This window comes from Coregonus clupeaformis, chromosome 40, assembly GCF_020615455.1.
Source record: "Coregonus clupeaformis isolate EN_2021a chromosome 40, ASM2061545v1, whole genome shotgun sequence".
Taxonomy (NCBI): Eukaryota; Metazoa; Chordata; class Actinopteri; order Salmoniformes; family Salmonidae; genus Coregonus; species Coregonus clupeaformis.
The window spans coordinates 36,050,180-36,075,717 of NC_059231.1; the positions used below are offsets into that span (position 1 = coordinate 36,050,180).

The 25,538-nt window shown below is 41.5% G+C and overlaps 1 protein-coding gene across 2 annotated transcripts in view; it reads right to left on the minus strand.

Moving 5' to 3' along the window:
- The window catches only part of LOC121554853 (E3 ubiquitin-protein ligase MYCBP2-like), a 323,061-nt gene that overhangs the window by 263,499 nt on the left and 34,024 nt on the right, over nucleotides 1–25,538 (minus strand). For both annotated transcript variants that reach the window (XM_045212139.1, XM_045212140.1), the window contains exons 3-5: nucleotides 12,620–12,835; nucleotides 3,722–3,875; nucleotides 472–668 (exon numbers count right to left, since the gene is read on the minus strand). In XM_045212139.1, the coding sequence (XP_045068074.1) occupies nucleotides 472–668; nucleotides 3,722–3,875; nucleotides 12,620–12,835 (567 nt within the window). The remainder of the gene's footprint in view (nucleotides 1–471; nucleotides 669–3,721; nucleotides 3,876–12,619; nucleotides 12,836–25,538) is intronic.

Here is a 25,538-nt window from a genome sequence, read left to right on the forward strand (position 1 = left end):
AAGTTATTCGTCCAGTTTAAGGAGTGTAATCGCTGTTCTGATGTCCAGAAGCTCTTTTCGGTCGTAAGAGACGGTAGCAGAAACATATGTACAAAATAAGTGACAAACAATGCGAGAAAAACATATATATATAGCACGGTTGGATAAGAGTCCATAAAACGGCAGCCATCCCCTCCGGTGCCATTCTGCTTGAGCAAAAACATTTAGTAAACTGGCGATGTGTAACGTTTGAATGATTTTCTGGTTGGATAGGTTTGGGGTCCCGCAGACCCATTTATGAATGTGTTATCTGTAGCTCAGCTGGTAGAGCACGGCGCTTGTAACGCCAAGGTAGTGGGTTCGATCCCCGGGACCTCCCATACATAAAAATGTATGCACGCATGACTGTAAGTCGCTTTGGATAAAAGCGTCTGCTAAATGGCATATTATTATTATTATTATTTAGTGTTGTGTTACGCCACATCGTCTCACCTGGATAGTCTGGCAGGCGTGACTGCCGTTGTTGGTGAGGATGGCGGAGACGGCCTGCAGGGTCTTGCCTGTGTCTCCCCAGGACACCACCAGGCTGAAGAGGCAGGCGCAGGACAGGGCAGTGAGGGCCTGACCAGTGGGGTCATTCATCCCCGTGCTGCGCACCGTTGTCTCCAACAGCAAGTGGAACAGAGACTCTGTAGTGAGGAGATGGAGGGTTAGGAAGGGCTGTGTGTCTGCAATATGTGTGTGCATACCTGTGTCTGAACAAGTGCGTGCGAGTGTGTGTCTATGTAGTAGTAAAAGGTGGAAAATTCTCCCTCGTCGGGACATTTCCCACATCCCAATGAGGACAAAGGCTTTTTTAAGATTAGGGTTTGGGTTACAGGTTAAGGTGAGGGTTATGGTAAGGGTTATGTTTAGGGTTAGGGATTAGGAAAAATAGGATTTTGAATCAAATTAATTTAGGTCCCCACGAGGATTGAAAAACATAATGTGTGTGTGTTCGTAAATATAGACCCACTAACAATAAAAGTATTTTATCAAAATAGCTTAACCTGCCTTTTTGCAGTTCAAGTCTTTCTATGAAAATGCCACTTTTGTTACAAATTTAACCAGAACCATGCACAATACACATCCACTAATAATGACCAAGCTTTTTCAGCGGGTGAATGCATTGTAGAAAATTAACATAGATCTCAAACATTCTCTCAAGCACAAGCCCAGGTGCTAGTGAGTTGCCAGCTAGTGTCTATATTTCAAGTCTTGCCAACTTGGGTCTATTAGCTAGCTAACAAGGTAGAATAGTTGAACTGTTATGAACACAGTCTCCTGTATCTCTACCTGTTTGAACAGCATGCTAACCTGTTGACTTTGTTTAGATATTGAAATCAAGTAGCTACCTGGATAAGAAGATGCTTATTTCTCAGAATGAGAATGAGTTGCCTAGTACTTATATAAATGATTTTTATGCTCATTGCAAATGTATAAAAACATATACAAAACAGCTAGCACATAACACTCTGTGGCTAAAATGCTGCTAGCGCTACCATAATGCCGCACACAGACAAACAGCAATTTTCCAGAATCAACATTCATTGATACTCCTGTTTTAGTAGAGTTCGATCTGCGCTCATTTTGAGGAGTTGATACATAAAACAGGTATAGTTAAAAAGGTGAAGTTCTCCTCTATTACACAAAAATAATGTACAAATGTTTTTGGATGTCCATATGACCGATTCTGTTGGACCAAACCACAAGTTTGATTTGGAACTGCTTGTTGTCAAAAGGGGCGATCTCTGTTGTGAGTGGCAGGGGGAGGGGCTTGGTGTGTGTGTGTGTAAGTGTGGGAAGGTGCACAGCACAGAGGAGCGAGGGAGAATAAAACAAAAATACAACATGAGAACAAGAGGTTCACGGGGAGAAAAAGTTGTCTGTGCTCTCGAAGCTCATTAGCCATTCTCAGCTGTTAGAAATCTCGTACTGGCGTTAAAAACAGACGATTGCCATTATACCGTTATAGAAAGTAAAAATCCAAACTGGACCGTGCATCAACACCGGTATACAGTAAAATAGAGTTTACCGCCCAGCCCTAGCATGTGCATGTGTCTTCCCATGTACAGTGGGGAGAACAAGTATTTGATACACTGCCGATTTTGCAGGTTTTCCTACTTATAAAAAAGTATGTAGAGGTCTGTAATTTTTATCATAGGTGCACTTCAACTGTGAGAGACGGAATCTAAAACAAAAATCCAGAAAATCACATTGTATGATTTTTAAGTAATTAATTTGCATTTTATTGCATGACGTAAGTATTTGATCACCTACCAACCAGTAAGAATTTCGGCTCTCACAGACCTGTTAGTTTTTCTTTAAGAAGCCCTCCTGTTTTCCACTCATTACCTGTATTAACTGCACCTGTTTGAACTTGTTACCTGTATAAAAGACACCTGTCCACACACTCAATCAAACAGACTCCAACCTCTCCACAATGGCCAAGACCAGAGATCTGTGTAAGGACATCAGGGATAAAATTGTAGACCTGCATAAGGCTGGGATGGGCTACAGGACAATAGGCAAGCAGCTTGGTGAAAAGGCAACAACTGTTGGCGCAATTATTAGAAAATGGAAGAAGTTCAAGATGACGGTCAATCACCCTCGGTCTGGGGTTCCATGCAAGATCTCACCTTGTGGGGCATCAATGATCATGAGGAAGGTGAGGGATCAGCCCAGAACTACACGGCAGGACCTGGTTAATGACCTGAAGAGAGCTGGGACCACAGTCTCAAAGAAAACCATTAGTAACACACTACGCCGTCATGGAATAAAATCCTGCAGCGCACGCAAGGTCCCCCTGCTCAAGCCAGCGCATGTCCAGGCCCGTCTGAAGTTTGCCAATGACCATCTGAATGATCCAGAGGGGGAATGGGAGAAGGTCATGTGGTCTGATGAGACAAAAAATATAGCTTTTTGGTCTAAACTCCACTCGCCGTATTTGGAGGAAGAAGAAGGATGAGTACAACCCCAAGAACACCATCCCAACCGTGAAGTATGGAGGTGGAAACATCATTTTTGGGGATGCTTTTCTGCAAAGGGGACAGGACGACTGCACCGTATTGAGGGGAGGATGGATGGGGCCATGTATCGTGAGATCTTGGCCAACAACCTCCTTCCCTCAGTAAGAGCATTGAAGATGGGTCGTGGCTGGGTCTTCCAGCATGACAACGACCCGAAACACACAGCCAGGGCAACTAAGGAGTGGCTCCGTAAGAAGCATCTCAAGGTCCTGGAGTGGCCTAGCCAGTCTCCAGACCTGAACCCAATAGAAAATCTTTGGAGGGAGCTGAAAGTCTGTATTGCCCAGCGACAGCCCCGAAACCTGAAGGATCTGGAGAAGGTCTGTATGGAGGAGTGGGCCAAAATCCATGCTGCAGTGTGTGCAAACCTGGTCAAGACCTACAGGAAACGTATGATCTCTGTAATTGCAAACAAAGGTTTCTGTACCAAATATTAAGTTCTGCTTTTCTGATGTATCAAATACTTATGTCATGCAATAAAATGCAAATGAATTACTTAAAAATCATACAACGTGATTTTCTGGATTTTTGTTTTAGATTCCATCTCTCACAGTTGAAGTGTACCTATGATAAAAATTACAGACCTCTACATGCTTTGTAAGTAGGAAAACCTGCAAAATCGGCAGTGTATCAAATACTTGTTCTCCCCACTGTATCTGTGTGCTAGTACTCACCCAGTACATCAGGAGGTTCGGTCTGGAAGCCCTCTGGCTGTTGTCCCTGCAGCATGTCCAGCAGGGCCTGTAGGCTGCGCAGGCACAGCGAGGGGTGGGAGAACCGAGTCTCCTTGATCAGCTCAAACACCCCACACAGACCGATGCCAATGATCTAGAGAGAAAACACACACACCATACAGTTATTATCAGATAGCTATAAGCTACAACATCACACAGAACGCAAAATACCACCTACACCAAAGCGAGGTTTAAATACCTAACATAGTCCAGCGCCAATTATCTAAAGAGAGAAAAGCAGTCACTGGTACCATTTAATCTAAAACCAAAAACCCCACAGAAAGGGTTTAGCCTAGATAACACTCAATCCACAAAATTTAGGCTAGACCTCTATATGAAAAAATTGGTCTAAACATGCACATTCCCATTTATTGGGTTCTATACAGGCAACTTTCAGAGTTGTATCAATCTGGGGGTTGTGCAAAGATAGAAATGGACCACTGCTCTCTCCTATTATCCACCCCCCCAAACATCCAACAACCCACATCTTATTGATAAGGCACAAAATGGACAAAAACAGATTGAAACAGTGAAGACCGTCTACCTGACTTACCCAATAAGAAACGCTAATTTTCGTTGTCTTTTGTCTGTTTCCTGTAGTTACAGCGTCTTCAGAAAGTATTCATACCCCTTGACTTATTCTACATTTTGTTGTGTTACAACCTGAATTCAAAATGGATTAAAAATAAATCTCACCAATCTACACAATACCACATAATGACCAAGTGAAAACATGTTTTTAGACATTTTTGCTAATTTATTGAAAATGAAATACAGAAATATCACATTTACATAAGTATTCACACCCCTGAGTCAATACTTTGTAGAAGCACCTTTGGTGGCGATTACAGCTGTGAGTCTTTTTGAGTAAGTCTCTAAGAGCATTGCACACCTGGATTGTACACTATTGGCCCACTATTCTATAAAAAATTATTCAAGCTCTGTCAAGTTGATTGTTGATCAAGTCTTGCCATAGATTTTCAAGCTGATTTAAGTCAAAATTGTAACTAGGCCGCTCAGGAACATTCAATGTCATCTTGGTAAGCAACTCCAGTGTAGATTTGGCCTTATGTTTTAGGTTATTGTCATGCTGAAAGGTGAATTCGTCTCCCAGTGCCTATGCTTAAAGCTGTATTCAGTTTATGTTTATCCCCCCCCCCCAAAAAACTCCCTTGACGATGACAAGCATACCCATAACATGATGCAGCCACCACCATGCTTGAAAATAATAAGAGTGGTACATGTGTTGTATTGGATTTCCCCCAAACATAACGCTTTGTATTCAGGACAAAAAGTTAATTTCTTTGCCACATTTTTTGCTGTATTACTTATGTGCCTTAGGTTGACAGACAGCAGTACCTGGTTGTTGTTGACTATTTCTCGAGATTCATAGAAGTCGTACACATGCCAGATGCATCAAGCAAAAGAGTGATCGGGAAGCTGAAGAGCATGTTCTCGCATTTCGGAATAGCAGAGGTCTTGGTGTCCGATAATGCAAGGCAGTTCACGTCTTCTGAGTTCCATTCTTTCAAGGAAGAGTATGGCTTCCATCACGTGACCTCCAGCCCTCACTTCCCACAAGCTAATGGAGAAGTTGCGAGAGCTGTCCAGACAGCTAAGAAAATATTAAAGCAAGAAGACCCCTTTCTCGCTCTCCTTACAGACAGAGTGACACCGATTGTGGCTACAGGCTGTAGCCCAGCACAACTATTCATGGAGCGTCAGTTACGGACAACGCTTCCAACCCTGTCAAAGAACCTAGGTGGACAGACTTTAAGAAGGTTGCTAAGCAAGACTGAGGCAAAAGCATTCACAGGACCTACTACAACAGGCGTCACGGAGCCAGACCCCTGCCACCACTATAGCCAGGTGACTCCGTGCTTGACCAAGACAAAGGCTGGACGACCACGACAACAGTGAAAGGTCAAGATGAACAGCCCAGATCATACATTGTGGAAACGGAGTGACCTAGCGTCCTGTTCGCCACATCCTCCTGACAATAGTTCCTGTTTTCTAAACGTTATGCGCATGTGCTACACAAAAAACCTGTCACTGATATTCACACTTAGAATGGCTGATTTGTTAATATTTGCAAAGGCCTATCTGTGATTTGGCTGGAGGAATGGGAGGAAGGAATATACATGCATAATGATCTGCATGTCATTGTGGCAGTAAGGGGAAAACACTGCATGAAACCTTCTTTACTCTTCAGTTGTAACACACACACACTTGGTCTCCCTCTCTAACATAAACACACACCGCTCTCTCTCCCACAAACGCAATGCTCACAACTTTTAAAAACGTGAGGCACCAAACAGAATGTAAGGAGCACCAGAAATTATCTGTCAAGTTAACAGGTTGTTAGCAAGCTAGGGAACATGACTGAACAACACTGTTTGTTATCAAACCAATAATTATCGACCCGTGACATGGTTTGTGAAATTATATCAAACGCGTGCGTAATTTAAAAAAATAATAATAAAAAAAGGTAGCTCCGGTTGTATTGGTGATATTTTTTTAACCATTTGAGCTAGATACGAGATGTTTTCTTTGCTGTTAAACTGCACACATGCCTGTCGCAAAGCTATTTTTCTTCTCTGGCACTGCTGCGTGACAGAGAACGTGCTATGCCTACTCAGACTGGCCTGTGCACTGGTTATACCAGGGATTAAATGATATGCAATGTATCAACTTTGCTCGCTCTCCGTGCTGCTCCAATGTATCAAATGTAACAGAAGACTGATCAGGATCTGCATCCCCGCTCGCCATCACGGCAAAATTATATTTAAAAAACTGATGGAGGAATAAGCAACTTTGCAGTGTTTTGTTCTTTTGTGTGTTATTTCTTACATTATTAACCCAGAAAGTTTTTTTGTGTTATTACATACAGCCGGAAATAACTTTTGGATATCAGAGTGGCGGTAACACACCAGCATTACGACCAGGAATACGACATTCCCGAATTGGATCCTTTGTTTGTAACCCCCAGGGCAATTGAACATATCCCAGAGGCTGCTCCAAGACACCGCCAACGGAGAAGAGGTATTCAAGTGGACATCTAATCCGACTCAGGAGGAGTGCACACTGTCCACCGATTCCGAGTAAAGGAAGAAAAAGGACTGGCGCAAAGCTCGGACACCCATGCATACCCCACAAGACATGCCACCAGAGGTCTCTTCACTGTCCCCAAGTCCAGAAAAGAATATGGGAGGTGCACAGTACTACATAGAGCAATGACTACATGGAACTCTATTCCACATCAAGTAACTGATGCAAGTAGTAAAATCTGATTTAAAAAACAGATACAAAAAACACCTTACAGAACAGCGGGGACTGTGAAGCAACACAAACATAGGCAAAGACAAATGCATAAACACACACAATAATATACACACACGTACACATGGATTTTGTACTGTAGATATGTGGCAGTGGTGGAGTAGGGGCCTAAGGGCACACATTGTGTTGTGAAATCTGTGAATGTATTACAATTGTATGAACTGCCTTAATTTTGCTGGACCCCAGGAAGAGTAGCTAATGGGGATCCATAATAAATACAAATACATGTAGCACGCTTCTGTCTATAACATGAGCTGGTCAGTATGTGTAGGTATTCCTTTCTAACGCAGCTTTTTTGAAAGATATCACGTAGCAGAACTGCAAAAGTGTTGCTCTCCACTTTCTGTAGGACCGAGTTTTGAAATTAGTGGAATGCCAGGTGGAATTAGAGTATGATAGCTAAGGAGATGGAGAGAATTCTGGCGTTTGATTGCAAATATGCAGAGGGAGTTGAAAAGAGAACACAGAAGGTTGTTGTCTAAGACAAATGTCTCCGGATTACATCTTCAAACTAAGGGCAGCCATGGCATCCGTGACAGAGGGAGAGAAGTGTCCATCCATGTATACGGGTAAGATAGTCCAGCTAGCTACATTTTCAGATATTATAAGTTTCTAATTTTGTCAGAAAGTAATTTGCATTTCAAGTTAAAGCGTACTGTTAGCTAGCTAGCTAACGTTAGCTGGCTGGCTCTCTAGCTAATGTTACATGTATGATCTGTGTAGTAATATTATTCGTATCTCAGAGCCATTTGCATTGCTAGTTATAGCCTAATGTTAAATAGCTAGCTAACATTGAAACTGGTTGGTTAGCTACCTGCATATTCATGCAGGGTAGTAACGTTATGAGTTGGGATTATGGTTCATTGTTTAGCTAGCTAGTTAGCTACCTACAGTGAGGGAAAAAAGTATTTGATCCCCTGCTGATTTTGTACGTTTGCCCACTGACAAAGAAATGATCAGTCTATAATTTTAATGGTAGGTTTATTTGAACAGTGAGAGACAGAATAACAACAAAAAAATCCAGAAAAACGCATGTCAAAAATGTTATGAATTGATTTGCATTTTAATGAGGGAAATAAGTATTTGACCTCTCTGCAAAACATGACTTAGTACTTGTTGGCAATCACAGAGGTCAGACGTTTCTTGTAGTTGGCCACCAGTTTTGCACACATCTCAGGGGGGATTTTGTCCCACTCCTCTTTGCAGATCTTCTCCAAGTCATTAAGGTTTCGAGGCTGACGTTTGGCAACACGAACCTTCAGCTCCCTCCACAGATTTTCTATGGGATTAAGGACTGGAGACTGGCTAGGCCACTCCAGGACCTTAATGTGCTTTTTCTTGAGCCACTCCTTTGTTGCCTTGGCCGTGTGTTTTGGGTCATTAACATGCTGGAAACCCATCCATGACCCATTTTCAATGCCCTGGCTGAGGGAAGGAGGTTCTCACCCAAGATTTGACAGTACATGGCCCCGTCCATCGTCCCTTTGATGCGGTAAAGTTGTCCTGTCCCCTTAGCAGAAAAACACCCCCAAAGCATAATGTTTCCACCACCATATTTGACGGTGGGGATGGTGTTCTTGGGGTCATAGGCAGCATTCCTCCTCCTCCAAACACAGCGAGTTGAGTTGATGCCAAATAGCTCCATTTTGGTCTCATCTGACCACAACACTTTCACCCAGTTCTCCTCTGAATCATTCAGATGTTCATTGGCAAACTCCAGACGGGCCTGTATATGTGCTTTCTTGAGCAGGGGGACCTTGCGGGTGCTGCAGGTTTTCAGTCCTTCACAGCGTAGTGTGTTACCAAATGTTTTCTTGGTGACTATGGTCCCAGCTGCCTTGAGATCATTGACAAGATCCTCCCGTGTAGTTCTGGGCCGATTCCTCACCGTTCTCATGATCATTGCAACTCCACGAGGTGAGATCTTGCATGGAGCCCCAGGCCGAGGGAGATTGACAGTTATTTTGTGTTTCTTCCATTTGCGAATAATCGCACCAACTGTTGTCACCTTCTCACCAAGCTGCTTGGTGATGGTCTTGTAGCCCATTCCAGCCTTGTGTAGGTCTACAATCTTGTCCCTGACATCATTGGAGAGCTCTTTGGTCTTGGCCATGGTGGAGAGTTTGGAATCTGATTGATTGATTGCTTCTGTGGACAGGTGTCTTTTATACAGGTAACAAACTGAGATTAGGAGCACTCCCTTTAAGAGTGTGCTCCTAATCTCAGCTTGTTACCTGTATAAAAGACAACTGGGAGACAGAAATCTTTCTGATTGAGAGGGGGTCAAATACTTATTTCCCTCATTAAAATGCAAATCAATTTATAACATTTTGACATGCGTTTTTCTGGATTTTTTTGTTCTTATTCTGTCTCTCACTGTTCAAATAAACGTACCATTAAAATTATAGACTGATCATTTCTTTGTCAGTGGGCAAACGTACAAAATCAGCAGGGGATCATATACTTTTTTCCCTCACTGTACATGTCTAAACAAAAGACTCCACTATGCAAGTAACCATTTCACTACACCTTCTGTATCCTGTGCATTCAGAGCGTTTTTCTCTCAGAGCGTTGAGAGTGCACACTGGATGCTCTGGCCGAGGAGTAGGGTTGATCCAAGCATTCTGACCTCAAAACGGCAGTCAAGTACCCAAGCTAACGTTGGCTAGCTCGCTAGCTACTCCCAGACACAAATGAGAGAACACCGCACTCTGACCATTTTACTCACCCTAGCAGAGCTGGTTAGGCTGTTTTCATGTTATCCATAGCGTTGGTGACTGTAACTGTGCTGCTGGCAACAATTTTAATTACAGTTTACTGACACCGGCCATATTCAACGGGTGTTGAAAGTTCGCAAATTCATCAGTTATTCTGCGCTCTGGCACACTCAGACGAGAGTTCTCTGAAATCGGAGTAGATAGCCAGAGCGAATTTACTGTGTCCAAGTTCTAAAATTCTAAAATTCTCCGGTTGAATGACCTGCTTTTATTTAGTCACACTCAGAACTGTAAGCTATTTTCTGTAATTGGCTCGCCATTAACTTGTAAATAATGATCTTGTTGAATGAAGACAAATTAGCTAATGTGTAGACGTTGTCAGCTATATGATATGGTCATTATTTGAACTGGCTAGTCAGCTTACAAGCTAGAAACTAACCAAAACATTGTTTAGAAAGATGCTTTTAGTTGCCTGGTTTGCTAGATTGACATATACACATTTTTAAAACGGGTGGGTTTATTGGTGTTAAAATACACTAGTTATGCTATTTTGGACCACCAGGCATCATGCAGCCTGTAGTTTGTGTTTATACATTTTCATAACGAGTTTGATGTCGGACGACAATAGAATGTCCATGATGTCACTGCGACAACTGTCGATAGACGTAGTATAAACCAGCCTTTCGTTTTGAAATATTTTGTTGTTTAGTATATGGCCTCACATGTGAATCCTTAAGAGATGGGTTGTGAATGATGACGAATGGGTGTAGACAAAGAAGACCTCTCCAATAGGTTTACTTAAACATTCAAGGGCCATTTTCTCAAAAGTGAGAAAACTTTCAAAGCAGAATAACTTTCCCATTGTTCTTCAGCTGTAGTATACAGTTTTACTACTTTTATCCAATGTAAAAATAAAAATAAAATGTTGCTACATAAGACCGAATCGAGCCGGTCGCTCACATATGATGTGCAACTTACTTAGGAGCAATGTTCCCTAAGCTGCAAGCATGCAGGGAGCACTCATGCAGCTCCCCAGGACTGCCGTCAAAATAAATATCAGCCTGCGCAGAGAAGCACAAGATTGAACTTCACAACTTCCTAAAGTTTTCCCTATTAGTTAACACTATTAACGTTTCCCTTTAATGTGGGAATTATGATCGAATCAATGCAATATTAGCCACTTTCAATGAAACATACCGAAACAAAACAAACTATGCAAGAGATTTTGTTTTAGGCAGAGCGCATCCGAGTAGGATTCTATTGCAGGCACGACTCAGGCCCGTACTCTACACGGTGCGCCATAAACAATCAGAGCAGCAGTAGGCCTATATGCAAATAGACCACTGCCATATATGGATTTATGCCATTCACTTTGAACTGGACTGTTTTACAGCATGAGTGGTCGCGATTATTATGCGCTTGTTTTGAGAACAAAGCGAGAGCTGCATGTAGCCACGTGCACATTTGTTCATATTCTTTGCTAGTTAGTGAGTTATTAGCCCAGTTATAGCTAATTTGTAGTCAGTAATGTGGGAGTGATTGCTTCCTATAAGAGCACCAAACATGTACATTTCTAGCCATCTTTGAAAAGCGAGTCAGGTAAAAAATATTGCAAGTTTGAATTTTGTAAAGTTAGTGTGGGAGAGGTGGAAAAAGTATTGTTATCGATCAATAATGACAAACCTCCTGACATTGACAACTTAGACAGACTCTATAGCCACTCCTATCTGTTATATCTTTAATGTGAGCTTAGAGGAAAGTCTTTGTCCTTAGGCCTGGAGGGAAGCCAGTCATTCCGCTACCCAAGAGTGGTAAAGAGGCCTTTACTGGTTCTAACAGCAGACCTATCAGCTTGCTGCCAGCTCTTAGCAAACAGTTGGAAAAAATGGTGTTTGACCAAATACAATGCTATTTCTCAAATTAACAACAGACTTTCAGCATGCTTATGAATGAATATTAATGCCAGTCTCTTTTTGTCTAAGAGTTGAGGAAAGACTGACTGCGTCACTTCTTGATTTTATAAGACACATTAATGTGTTAGAAATTCAAAATTGTTTGCATAGTCAACTTACACACACACTTACCCCACCAGACATGCCACCAGGGGTCTTTTCATAGTCCCCAGGTCCAGAACAAATTCAAGGAAACGTACAGTATTATACAGAGCCATGAGTGCATGGAACTCCCTTCCATCTTATATAGCGAAATGAACAGCAAACCTGGTATCAAAAAAACTAATAAAGCAACACCTCACGGCACAACGCCTCTCCCCCATGTGACCTACTTGTTGTGTGTATGTACTGACATGTATGTGTAACTGATAGATACATTTAAAAACATTAACATGTAGTGTGTGCATGTAAATTGTAAAGTATTTTGTCTGTAATGTATTTTTCGTTATGTGTCGATCCCCAGTAAGACTAGCTGTCGCCATTGTCGTCGGCTAATGGGGATCCTAATAAATCAAATGTAGGACTACTTCTCAGGTCATAACGGCAAGCATCCCTCTCCCCTCCACCTACCCAGTTTGCCTCACTCAGAGTGCATTTGTTTTAACTTGCCCATTGTTACTTTCCACCCACAAAAATGTAATTAATCGAATGGACAAAGCCCTTCCGATCACAGCAATTTGATTGAGCACTTAATTTGACTACATGTGGGTACACCGGTCATGGAACGTTGATTTGAATGGGAATGTCTGTCATACTCTATTTCTACCTTTCCACCAACCCTGTTCCCATCACTCTGCTTCTGAAGTAACATAACAGATGGCATTGGTTACCTTGGGAAGCTTGAAGGTGGGCTCACGGTACTCCTCCTCCTCCTCGCTGTCCGAGTCGCCACTCTGCACAGAGCTCCTCGAGGCCAGAGACAGGGACGCCTCCCGCTGCTGCCAGTCCAGCACGCAGTGACGCACGTTGCAGTACACGTTGAATGCCGATGGGTTGCTATGCAGTTTGATGTCCGGCACGCAGAAGATCCCATCGATGTTCTCCGTCTGTGGAGGAGATAGAAATAGAGTATGAGAAATACGGTCATGACTCGCAAATAAACTATTACTAAGATGTATTTTCAGCAGTCATAATGGAGGCGTTTTGGCCCTCAAGCCTTAATCAAAAGAGAAGATGGGGGCATTTCCAGGTAAAAAGCCCCATGAGCACTACGATGTGAAGTTCTTGGTGTCAAATAAAAGCTAAGAGTCTATATTTTTTTAGAAATGAAGGCATAGATACATTTTTCAACCATTTTCCATCTAACATTATTTGAATAAGCAAAGGCTTTGCTTTCTGGTCAAACAGAAGGAAAAGGTGTCTTAGAAAACATCTAGCAGAAAAAGTCTTAAAAAGTACTAAAAATACATCAACACAATAACGTTGAAGTAAAGACCCATGCCAACTAATATTAACAATTATATTTCATTTTGCAGATCTTATTTGCCTTCTCTAAGTTTAAAGAAATATTGCCTAAGGTCTTGTAATTCTCTTACCAAAAACCCACATATCTTAAGATTTTTTTCTAATTTCTCTCCCTCATGAGAATAATGAAAGATCACAGAAATAACAAGTAAAGGTTGACCAACTAATTAGTGTTTTTAGTGAGAACAATTTGGTTTATGATTTATTAAGTGATTAAAACACATAATTATGTACCAAATCAGTAACAGAATGACCATAAAAACAGAATGACTGCAACTGAATTGGCTACTATGGGAATTCATAGTATCAAACCACAGTTGGGTCACCTGCTACTGTCCTCCCTTCCACTGGCATACTGTTATGTTCAGCTCAGCTCATAACAGATTTCTTTCTCTTTCTGTAGCGTGGTGGTCAAAGCAAGTGTGTGAAAACAGTCTGGACAACCCCTCCCTCTTGCTCTCCCCATCGCTCTTCTCTCCCTCTCCAATTAATGTCACCACTCCTGGTTCCCCAATGCTCTATTCTACAAAAAGAAGCCCACTTTAAATCTTTGCTTTTTAACTAGCTCGTCAGTATGTTTTTTTAAACGTTAAATCCTTGTCAATCCAAAAGCCCAGATATTTATAAGCGGGAACCCGATCGATGGGAGAACCATTAAATTAATAATATGTATTCCATCGCCTGGTCTACAATTGGGGCAATGGCATACATAACAGTATCGTCTGCATACAGATGAACATTAAAAGGTAACAGATAGACCAATATTATTTATATAAATAGTCAAGAGAACAGGTCCCAATATCGACCCCTGTGGTACACCTTTCGTAATATCTAGGAACCTAGACTTAACGCCATCAGAAATCACACAGTGTCCTGTCTGACAGATCATTCTCAAACCTTTGAATGAGTGTGTGATGGTCAACAGTTTCAAAGGACTTGGAAAGCACATTGATTTTTATGATCTAAGCAATTTAACACATCATCTAAAACAAGCATAGCAGTTCTAAAACCGGATTGGTGCACATTAAGAATAGAGTGAGAAGTTAAAAAAGCTCTTAGCTGACAGTTGGCCAGGGATTCTAAAACTTTAGAAAGGCAAGATCATTTGGAGATTGGACAGTAGTTATCTAAGCCAGAAGGATCTCCTTCTTTATGTAGGGGGAGGACAGGTGCCGCTTTCCAGATCTTAGGGATAACACCAGAAACAATTGTAAAATTAAAGATATAGGTCAACGGTTCTGCAATAAGTGGGGCAGAGAGCTGCAGTAAGAAGGGATTAAGTGAATCATCCCAGTGCCCAGGTGAAGTCAGGGGGCGCAAAGCTGAAAAACGGTAAGAGAGCCGCAGGTCTGGACGAGAGGGGAGAGGGAAGATGCGTTGGAATAATCCTCCTCTCCTATTTCTAACTTGATTCCACTTTGCTTCCGATGGAGTAGAGCAAAACACAGTGGGATGTGTTAGTACGGGAAAGTGGTCCAAGGTAGTATCCTCAGTAGCTACTGCAGATGAGCCCAGTCTCATAGAGCAGTGGTTCCCAACCTTTTTCGATTACTGTACCACCAACTGAAATACCCCCCTCATGTGCATTTTACCAGTAAGCCTATAGTCTCACAAGTCTTCTCAAGTCCCCCCTATGGTCCTAGTACCCCTGGTTGGAAACCACTGTCATAGAGCACACTGGATATCCCCCTCTGTCATTTAGAATTGTTGTATCAAAAACAGCATGCAGTCTTGAAGTCTCCTTAGCCAGAGCAAGACGTTCACTTAGGACCCTATTCTCGTCTAGTAGCTCAATGATCGGCTCCTTTGAGGCATGGAGCTGTTAGCATTTATCACAAGTATATTGATCAGTTCCTCATCGACTACAATGAGTATATCAAAGGTCTCACATTTAATTACTTTGCTGTCCATCTCCAGATCCGACTCCAAAACAGAACAGTCTGACATGCTTATACGCAGGTCAGAAACTGTCCTGGCTACAAGAGGCAACCGCAACGTGAGACAAGCTTTGCCTGCTACAACCGAGATAGTTGAAGCTAGCCTGCTAATGCTAGCTCCAGGGGACAGCAAAAATCCATCCAAACAAAGCGTGTTAAAAGCAGCACCAACACTGTGGTCCCGAAAACTAACACTTAAAACAAAGGTTTTAAAAGTATAAAATGTATAGGTGTCTTATAAATATAAAACTTTTTTTATAAAACACCGAAGTGTTGAACCCCGACACATGAACAAACTTTTCTGCTTCAGAGGTCACATAGCAATCAATTAGCTTAATTTCTCAAAGACCAAGTTATATTTCACAAAATAATGTTGCAGGAATGCTAATCTTACCCGTTTCTAACTACAGGAACAATTTCAGAACAATCTGAGATGGTACATCGTCAATAATCCATTTATTTTTCCAGGCTCATCTGGAAAAGATAGCTTGGTCTCAGCATTGACTCCCTGTCAAAATAAAGGTTAAATAAAAAATGTTGCCCATATCCTCAATGAAGAATGTTAGTAAGCACACTGATTTGAGACCACAAAATCAACCAAATCTACTAAATAGTGCTAATTAACTCTGTATTCAAAATACTAATTGAAGAAAAACATTTTCAGAGATAAAATTATATAAAAATGTAGGTTCATTATGATTTCTGCACACTTTCTACCTGGCTTTAGTAGTTAAAGTTCAGCCTGGAGTATGTTTCAAAACCTCCCAGTTGAGAATTGCTGTTCTAAATGACACTATTAGAGACAGACTAGTATGTGGGCTAGGGAGTGAAGCTACACAAAAGAGACTATTGACTGAAAGTAAAGGCCATAGAAGACAGTGTGTCCATGGAACTAGCTGCTAAAGAGGCTCAGCAGTTGGGTGTATCACGAAAAATGCAAAGTTGCAACTGAAAATCAGAGACAGGGAAAGCAAGGCACATGCTTCTGATGAGGCAAGGTGTGACATCTGGTGTCTACATGCTGGTGTAAGGACATGGATTGCCGAGCCTGTGGTAAAAAGGGCCACAAAAAGGGCCTGCAGAAACAAAACAAAACTCAGAAAACGTCAAAGACTGACAACAAAAAACAAGATAAAGACATTCCAACAAAAGAAAATTAGACATGTTCACGTTGTTGAGCAGGAGAACACAGAGGTGAGCGACTCATCAAACGAGGTAGTCACACTGAATATACTGACTGTTGCTGGGGGGCCGCACGGCTACTATGACAATTCCTTGCTAAAGGGGCAGACAGTGAGTATGGAGCTTGACACAGTGGCAGCTGCATCTTGTGTCAGACACAGTCTACAAAAAGATACTGAAACACCTTCCACTTCAGACAGCACACATCGTAATAAAGACTTTCACAGGTGAATCTGTCGCTGTGAGAGGCATCACTGAGGTCAAAGTTCAGTTAAACAGACAAACTGAAAAGCTGCCAGTCTACGTCGTGAAAGGAGATTATCCATTACTACAGGGACGTTCGTGGCTGGAGAAAATCATACTTGGCCATCAGAGCGTACAATCACACATGGAGACAGGCCTACCCGCCATCTTAAAGAAACATGGAGAAGTCTTTAATGGAGAGCTGGGTAGTATGATGCAGTGATGCTTAGCATTAAGCCAGACAGCAAACCCATACATTATGCTATCAGAACAAAAGTAGAGGCTGACTTGGACGCACGCTTTAGTCAAGAACAAAGTGAGTGAATGGGCAAAACCCATTGTGCCAGTCCTTAAAAGGTCCAAGGCAGCCATTTTTATCTCAATATAAAATCATTTCTGGGTAACAATTAAGTACCCTACTGTGATTGTTTTCAATTAAAATGGTCAAAAATAAACAAAAATAGCTTCTAAAGCAAAGAGCAATTTATCTAGCAAGAATTTGGCTAGAGCTGTCTGGCAGTGGTCTGAGTGGGGAGGGAAAAACTTCTTATTGGTCTATTAACTAATTTACAGTCCTATGCCAAAACTCCATCCCACCAAAACAGGCTGAAATTTCACATGGTCTTTTCAACCAGCTCTTACACTAAAAGGGCATTATCATTTTCACAATTTCACAGTATCATTCCAACCTCATAATGTGGAAATATACATTGAGTGTACAAAACATGAGGAACACCTGCTCTTTAAATGACATCGACAGACCAGGTGAAAGCTATGATCCCTTATTGATGTCACCTGGTAAATCCATATCAATCAGTGTAGATGAAGGTGAGGAGACAGGTAAAATAAGGATTCTTAAGCCATCAGACAATTGAGACATGGATTGTGTATGTATGCCATTCAGAGGGTGAATGGGCAAGACAAGATTTAAGTGCATTTAAACAGGGTATGCTAGTAGATGCCAAGCGCACCGGTTTGAATGTGTCAAGAATTGCAACGCTGCTGGGTTTTTAACACGTTTCCCGCTGTCTATTTACCACCACAAACCAATGCTGGCACTAAGACTGCACTCAATGAGATATAAGGCAATAAGTAAACAGGAAAACGCTCATCCAGAGGCAGCGCTCCTAGTGGCCGGGGACTTTAATGCAGGGAAACTTACATCCGTTCTACCAGCATGTTAAATGTGCAACCAGAGAGAAATTGGCATTTGGCAAATATGACCATAACTCTATCCTCCTGATTCCTGCTAATAAGCAAAAACTAAAGCAGGAAGCACCAGACTCGGTTAATAAAACAGCGGTCAGATGACGTAGATGCTAAGCTACAGGACTGTTTTGCTAGCACAGACCGGAATATGTTCCGGGATTCTTCCGATAGCATTGAGGAGTACACCACATCAGTCACTGGCTTCATCAATGAGTGCATCAATGACGTTGTTCCCACAGTGACCATACGTACATACCCTAACCAGAAGCCATGGATTACAGGCAACATCCGCACTGAGCTAAAGGGTAGAGCTGCCACTTTCAAGGAGCGGAACTCTAACCAGGACGCTTATAAGAAATCCTGCTATGCCCTCCGACGAACCATCAAGCAGGCAAAGAGTCAATACAGGACTAAGATTGAATCGTACTACACCGGCTCTGACGCTCGTCGGATGTGGCAGGGTTTGAAAACTATTACAGACTACAAAGGGAAGCACAGCCGCGAGCTGCCCACTGACACAAGCCTACCAGACGAGCTAAATCACTTCTATGCTCGCTTCGAGGCAAGCAACACTGAAGCATGCATGAGAGCATCAGCAGTTCCGGATGACTATGTGATCACGCTCTCCGTAGCCGATGTGAGTAAGACTTATAAGCAGGTCAACATTCACAAGGCCGCAGGGCCAGATGGATTACCAGGACGTGTAATCCGAGCATGCGCTGAGCAACTGGCAAGTGTCTTCACTGACATTTTCAACATGTCTCTGACTGAGTCTGTAATACCAACATGTTTCAAGCAGACCACCACAGTCCCTGTGCCCAAGGACACTAAGATAACCTGCCTAAATGACTACCGACCCGTAGCACTGACGTCTGTAGCCATGAAGTGCTTTGAAAGGCTGGTAATGGCTCACATCAACACCATTATCCCAGAAACCCTAGACCTACTCAAATTTGCATACCGCCCCAACAGATCCACAGATGATGCAATCTCTATGGCACTCCACACTGCCCTTTCCCACCTGGACAAGAGGAACACCTACAGTGGGGAAAAAAAGTATTTAGTCAGCCACCAATTGTGCAAGTTCTCCCACTTAAAAAGATGAGAGAGGCCTGTAATTTTCATCATAGTCAACTATGACAGACAAAATGGAGAGAAAAAAATCCAGAAAATCACATTGTAGGATTTTTAATGAATGGAAAATAATGGTGGAAAATAAGTATTTGGTCAATAACAAAAGTTTCTCAATACTTTGTTATATACCCTTTGTTGGCAATGACACAGGTCAAACGTTTTCTGTAAGTCTTCACAAGGTTTTCACACACTGTTGCTGGTATTTTGGCCCATTCCTCCATGCATATCTCCTCTAGAGCAGTGATGTTTTGGGGCTGTCGCTGGGCAACACAGACTTTCAACTCCCTCCAAAGATTTTCTATGGGGTTGAGATCTGGAGACTGGCTAGGCCACTCCAGGACCTTGAAATGCTTCTTACGAAGCCACTCCTTCGTTGCCCGGGCGGTGTGTTTGGGATCATTGTCATGCCGAAAGACCCAGCCACGTTTCATCTTCAATGCCTTTGCTGATGGAAGGAGGTTTTCACTCAAAATCTCACGATACATGGCCCCATTCATTCTTTCCTTTACACGGATCAGTCGTCCTGGTCCCTTTGCAGAAAAACAGCCCTAAAGCATGATGTTTCCACCCCCATGCTTCACAGTAGGTATGGTGTTCTTTGGATGCAACTCAGCATTCTTTGTCCTCCAAACACGTCGAGTTGAGTTTTTACCAAAAAGGTATATTTTGGTTTCATCTGACATTCTCCCAATCCTCTTCTGGATCATCCAAATGCACTCTAGCAAACTTCAGACGGGCCTGGACATGTACTGGCTTAAGCAGGGGGACACGTCTGGCACTGCAGGATTTGAGTCCCCGGCGGCGTAGTGTGTTACTGATGGTAGGCTTTGTTACTTTGGTCCCAGCTCTCTGCAGGTCATTCACTAGGTCCCCCCGTGTGTTTCTGGGATTTTTGCTCACCGTTCTTGTGATCATTTTGACCCCACGGGGTGAGATCTTGCGTGGAGCCCCAGATCGAGGGAGATTATCAGTGGTCTTGTATGTCTTCCATTTCCTAATAATTGCTCCCACAGTTGATTTCTTCAAACAAAGCTGCTTACCTATTGCAGATTCAGTCTTCCCAGCCTGGTGCAGGTCTACAATTTTGTTTCTGGTGTCCTTTGACAGCTCTTTGGTCTTGGCCATAGTGGAGTTTGGAGTGTGACTGTTTGAGGTTGTGGACAGGTGTCTTTTATACTGATAACAAGTTCAAACAGGTGCCATTAATACAGGTAACAAGTGGAGGACAGAGGAGCCTCTTAAAGAAGAAGTTACCGGTCTGTGAGAGCCAGAAATCTTGCTTGTTTGTAGGTGACCAAATACTTATTTTCCACCATAATTTGCAAATAAATTCATTAAAAATCCTACAATGTGATTTTCTGGAGAAAAAAAATTCTCAATTTGTCTGTCATAGTTTATGTGTACCTATGATCAAAATTACAGGCCTCTCTCATCTTGTTAAGTGGGAGAACTTGCACAATTGGTGGCTGACTAAATACTTTTTTCCCCCCACTGTATCTATTTTTGCTAACTTTCTATTAAAATGTATTGAAGTGAGATCATTTATTTCCTTTGGGATATGTATTCCGAGTATACCCACATCACCATCAGACCATTTTATTGGTAAACTACATGGTAATGTGATTTTTTTTTTGTGATCCAATACGTAATATAGTAAATCTGTCATCAATTTGGTTGTAATCCAGAAAGATTAGAAAATGTATCTAGTTCCTCTATGAGGCTGTGGAGGGATTCTAGTTGTGGATTTAAAAGAAAACATGAATCATCAGCGTACAATGACACCTTTGTTTTTAAGCCCTGGATTTCTAATCCTCTGATATTATTATTGGATCTGATTATAATAGCTAACATCTCGATGGCCACAATATATAGATATGCCGATAGTGGACAACCTTGTTTCACTCCTCTTGACAGTTTAAAACTTTCAGAAAAATAGCCATTATTTACTATTTTACACCTAGGGTTACTATACATGATTTTGACCCATTTTATAAGAGATTCTCCAAAATTGAAATGCTCCAGGCATTTATATATAAACCCCAGTCGTACTTTATCAAATGCCTTTTCGAAGTCTGCTATGAATAGCAGGCCTGGTTTCACATATTTTTCATTGTGTTCTATTGTTTCCAGTTCTTGCCTTATATGATCTCCAATGTATCTTCCATGTAAAAAACCTGTCTGATTAGAATGAATGATATCCGACAATACCTTTTTAATTTTATGCGCTATACATTTTGCTAGAATTTTTGCATCACAACACTGAAGTGTAAGGAGCCTCCAATTTTTTAAATGGACTGGATCTTTATATTTTCCACTTGTATCCTGTTTCAGTAATAATGAGATCAGACCTTCTTCTTGAGTGTCAGATAATCTACCATTTACATAGGAGTGATTAAAACATGCTAATAACGGTCCTCTTAGTATATCAAAAAAGGTTTGGTATACCTCAACTGGTATGTCATCCAACCCTGGAGTTTTCCCGGACTTAAAGTCTTTAATTGCATCCAGAAGTTCCTCCTCTGTAATTTCACCTTCACATGAGTCTTTCTGTATGGCTGTTAATTTTACATTATCAATATAATTTTTTTTATCTACAATTAGCTTCAGTTAGAGGAGATGGAGGCGACTGAAAAGAAAACATATGCTTAAAGTACTTTGTTTCCTCCTTCAAAATATAATTTGGTGAATCATGAGTGACTCCGTCAATTGTAACCAGTTTCATTAAATTATTTTTGGTAGCATTCCTATGCTGAAGAGAAAAAAATAATTGTGCATTTTTCCACATTTTCCATCCAGTTTGCTTTATTTTTATAATATATTACACTTGATCTTTCTTGAATAAGTTTCTCCATTTCTTTTTGTTTTTCCTCTAATTTATTCTGAGCCTCCATGTTAGTTTTTTTTTTGCCATCTATCTGTTCTGTTAGACTTTCTATTTCCTTTGTTAGTATAAACTCTTGACCTAAATTGCTTTTGTTTGAGATGAGTACTGAATTGCATGGCCTCTAAAGGCATATTTAAAGGTGCCCCATACAATAAGGGGATTTGCTGTACCTATGTTATGTCGGAAAAAGTCAGTTATAAATTCCTTTGTTGTAATTATAAATAAATTATCATCCAATAGGCTTTGATTAAATTTCCAATATCCTCGCCCACGTGGAAATTCAGTAAGGGTAATGTATATGCTAATTATATGATGGTCCGACCGCATTCTGTCCCCTATCAACACTAACTTTTGGTGCCAACGAGAATGAGATAAGAAAGAAGTCAAGACAACTAGCTTGATTGAGTCTCCGCCATATATATCTCACTAGATCAGGATATTTAAGCCTCCATATATCTACTAGTTCTAATGTATCCATGACATTCACAATTTCCTTAAGAGCATGTGGGTGATTGTTTGTGGTGTGATTTCCTTTACGGTCCATTGAGCTATTTAAAACAGTATTATAATCCCCCACCATAATAATATTGTCTTGAATTGCTTGCAGGGTTGATAATTTATTATATATATTGTCAAAGAAGTGTGGATCATCATTATTTTGTCCGTAAAGGTTAATGAGCCACATCTGTTTATGGCCCAATAACATATTTAAAATAATCCATCTACCATGCGTATCTATTTGGACAATTTGCACATTCGGATCGAAATTACTATTAATTAATATCATCACCCCTTTTGAATTTCTTTGCCCATGTGAGACGTATATTTCCACCACCCCCCCATTCCTTTTTCCACACAACTTCATCTCGAATTGTTGAATGAGTTTCCTGTATACAATAGATATTATATTCCTTCTCTTTGAGCCATGCAAATATTGTTATTCTTTTGTTATTATCAGCTTAGCCATTACAATTATAACTGGCTATACTTATTTCACCATACACCATAATGTACAAGTATACAAAATAATAATGCATATCCTATTTTCCATCATTATCAATTAATATGCGTAATAATGTCGGCAGTTCATGTGTAGGATTTTAACATATAAAATCAGATACTCAACGGCTGTTATTTCCCAGAGCCCAACTCAAGAAAGGACCTGATTTACGAGTGCACATACAGTTACAGCTGATTGAGAAAGCATGCAGATTGAGCAGAAATTGACAACAATGTGAGATTTGATTAATCTACTTAATCCATGTCAAGTCCTAGGTGATGGAGATCAGATCCACCCTCTTCACCTGAGACACAAACACTCTGATCCCCTGTAGTAACCATTTTTCCCAAGCATCTCCGTGCAGTCAGACCTTTGATTATTTTGTGCCACCTGGGCCACAATGATAAACCCCCTCTCTGATTGTCCTAGTGTGACCCCCTCCCCATGGGTCACTGCAGCCAGTGTTGCCAGCACTGCCACTACCTGGGTGGGGGTACCCCACCGGAATCCCCACCGGCTAGGTAAAAGGTCGTCACTGTTCTCATTAGCAGCTTTGAGAATTTCCTTGTATATAATGCTCTCCCATCAGGGGGCTCTGGCTTTGTAGGACCAACCCTGCCAGGCAGGCTCAGAATCTTGAGGGGGCGGTGCTGCTCAAGTAGGTCTCTGACCGCATTTATTTCTCTGTTTAGGCTGCATACTCACAGCAGGTCCATCAAAGAGATGGGAACTTCTCTTTGGTGTATGGGTCACTCAGGTGGGTGTCCAGGATATAGGGTTAGGGATCTTTCCATCATGATAGGACAATACAAAATTAGGTTAGATGTATACTATATTTAAAAATGTATATCTCTCATCTACACAAAATTGAAAGCTCTCTCTCACTACCCCTGCTCATAGACCCCCGTCGGCTCTGGGATATGCAACCATTTCCCCTCTCACTCACTTAACGCCGCACCTTTCCAAACACAAAAATGCACACCACGTGGTTGACTGCGGAAGAAAATGGGCAGAGCGTGCAAACGCACCTGCATCCGCAAGGGGGAAAGGACGCCAGAGAGAACACAGTACAAACCACAACAACCATCCGCCAAAACAACAACCGCCTGCCAAAAAAGCCATGTTCTAATTAGTTGTATTTGAAGATGTATTATTCTGCTTGTTATCTTTTCTTGTTATATCGTTTTATCGTTTTATAAAATACTATACTTACTATAATTGTTCTTTAATATTACAATCCCTATCATTGCTAGTATTGGGTGTTCCATTATTCGACTCCTCTATTACAACTTTTAGAATAGCCATGGAGTAGTCTTTGTGTCTCTGAACATTTGGTTGTCGATATACAGTTTATCCACCACGAGTGCAACACGTTTCCCTTTTAATCTGTTTTCCTTGAAGATTGGATACAGAACATTGCGCCTTTCTGCAATCTCCCTCGGGAACTGATCATTCATGCCTATTTTCGTGCCAGCAAGTCTTTTCGTGCCAGCTTGCTTTATCCTTAAAAAATGCAAATTTGGCAACGATTGGGCGCTCATATTTATGTCCTCTTTTTCCGAAACAGTGTACACGTTCGAGTTGGATTTTATCGACAGCCTCGAGTGGGATTTGAAGCACTGTATGCAGGAAGTCCTTCATAATCTTCTCTGTTATTTCTCCCTCCTTTTCCTGAATACCCATAAGTACTAGATTTTCTCTCATCGATCTAGTTTGGATGTCTAGTAAGGCTTCTCTCAGAAGGTTGTTCTCCTTTTTAAGTTCCCTAACGTCCGTTTCCATCTTAGAGACTGTCACTTAATTTGTTGGTTTCTTTCTCCATTATCAATGCTTTTTCGTCACTCATTTGAAGACTCGCTTTCAACTCTTTTACGTCCTTACTGACCAATTCTAGTATGCCCAATTTGTCATTTATCGACTTCAACAGGTTGCTTTCCACACTTACCAGACCCAGTGGTGAAAAGGATATATCATCTGTATCAGTCAATGAGTCGCGTTTCCTCTTGGGGATCGGTTCTCCTCGCTTATCTTCCGCCATGTTTGGGTGTTGCGTGTTGTTGTAATATTTGTCGATATATTTCTCTAGCCTTATGATTTTTTTTGTGTTATTATCCAGATTGAATTTTATTAACTGCGAATATATGAAATGCTAATATTTAGTCTAACTTACTGATTTTGAATATTATGTTTTTATCTTGAGGTTGTTTGTACCGCTTTCTATTCAATACGCCATCTTGTCTACGTGCGCGTCATGTGCCTGCGTACCAACCCTGTTACAATGGTACACATCTATTCTTTACGAAGCATGTGACAAATACAATTTTATTTTGAGAGAGGAGCGTGTTGGGGTTGGGCACTCACTCTCACTGATCATAGAGCTATAGAGATGCTTAATTCACTTAAGAGGATTCGAGCTGTAGTAAGCGAATCAGGAGAATCTGTCGGCGACAGATTTTTTGCCCTCTTGGCAATTGTAACAATGCAGGCGGGTGGGCACCAAAAGCACCAGGGAAGACTAGGCTATAGCCTACCTACTACCCTGACCCATATGTCTCAGCAGGGGTGGATGTTCTTACTGCTGCAAATACAGGATTTGCCCCACTACCAGTGTAGTGCTGTATCTTAGAGAAAATTGGGACATGTAGCCTATAGTTACGTCCCAAATGGCACCCTATACCCTACTAGCGTAATACTTT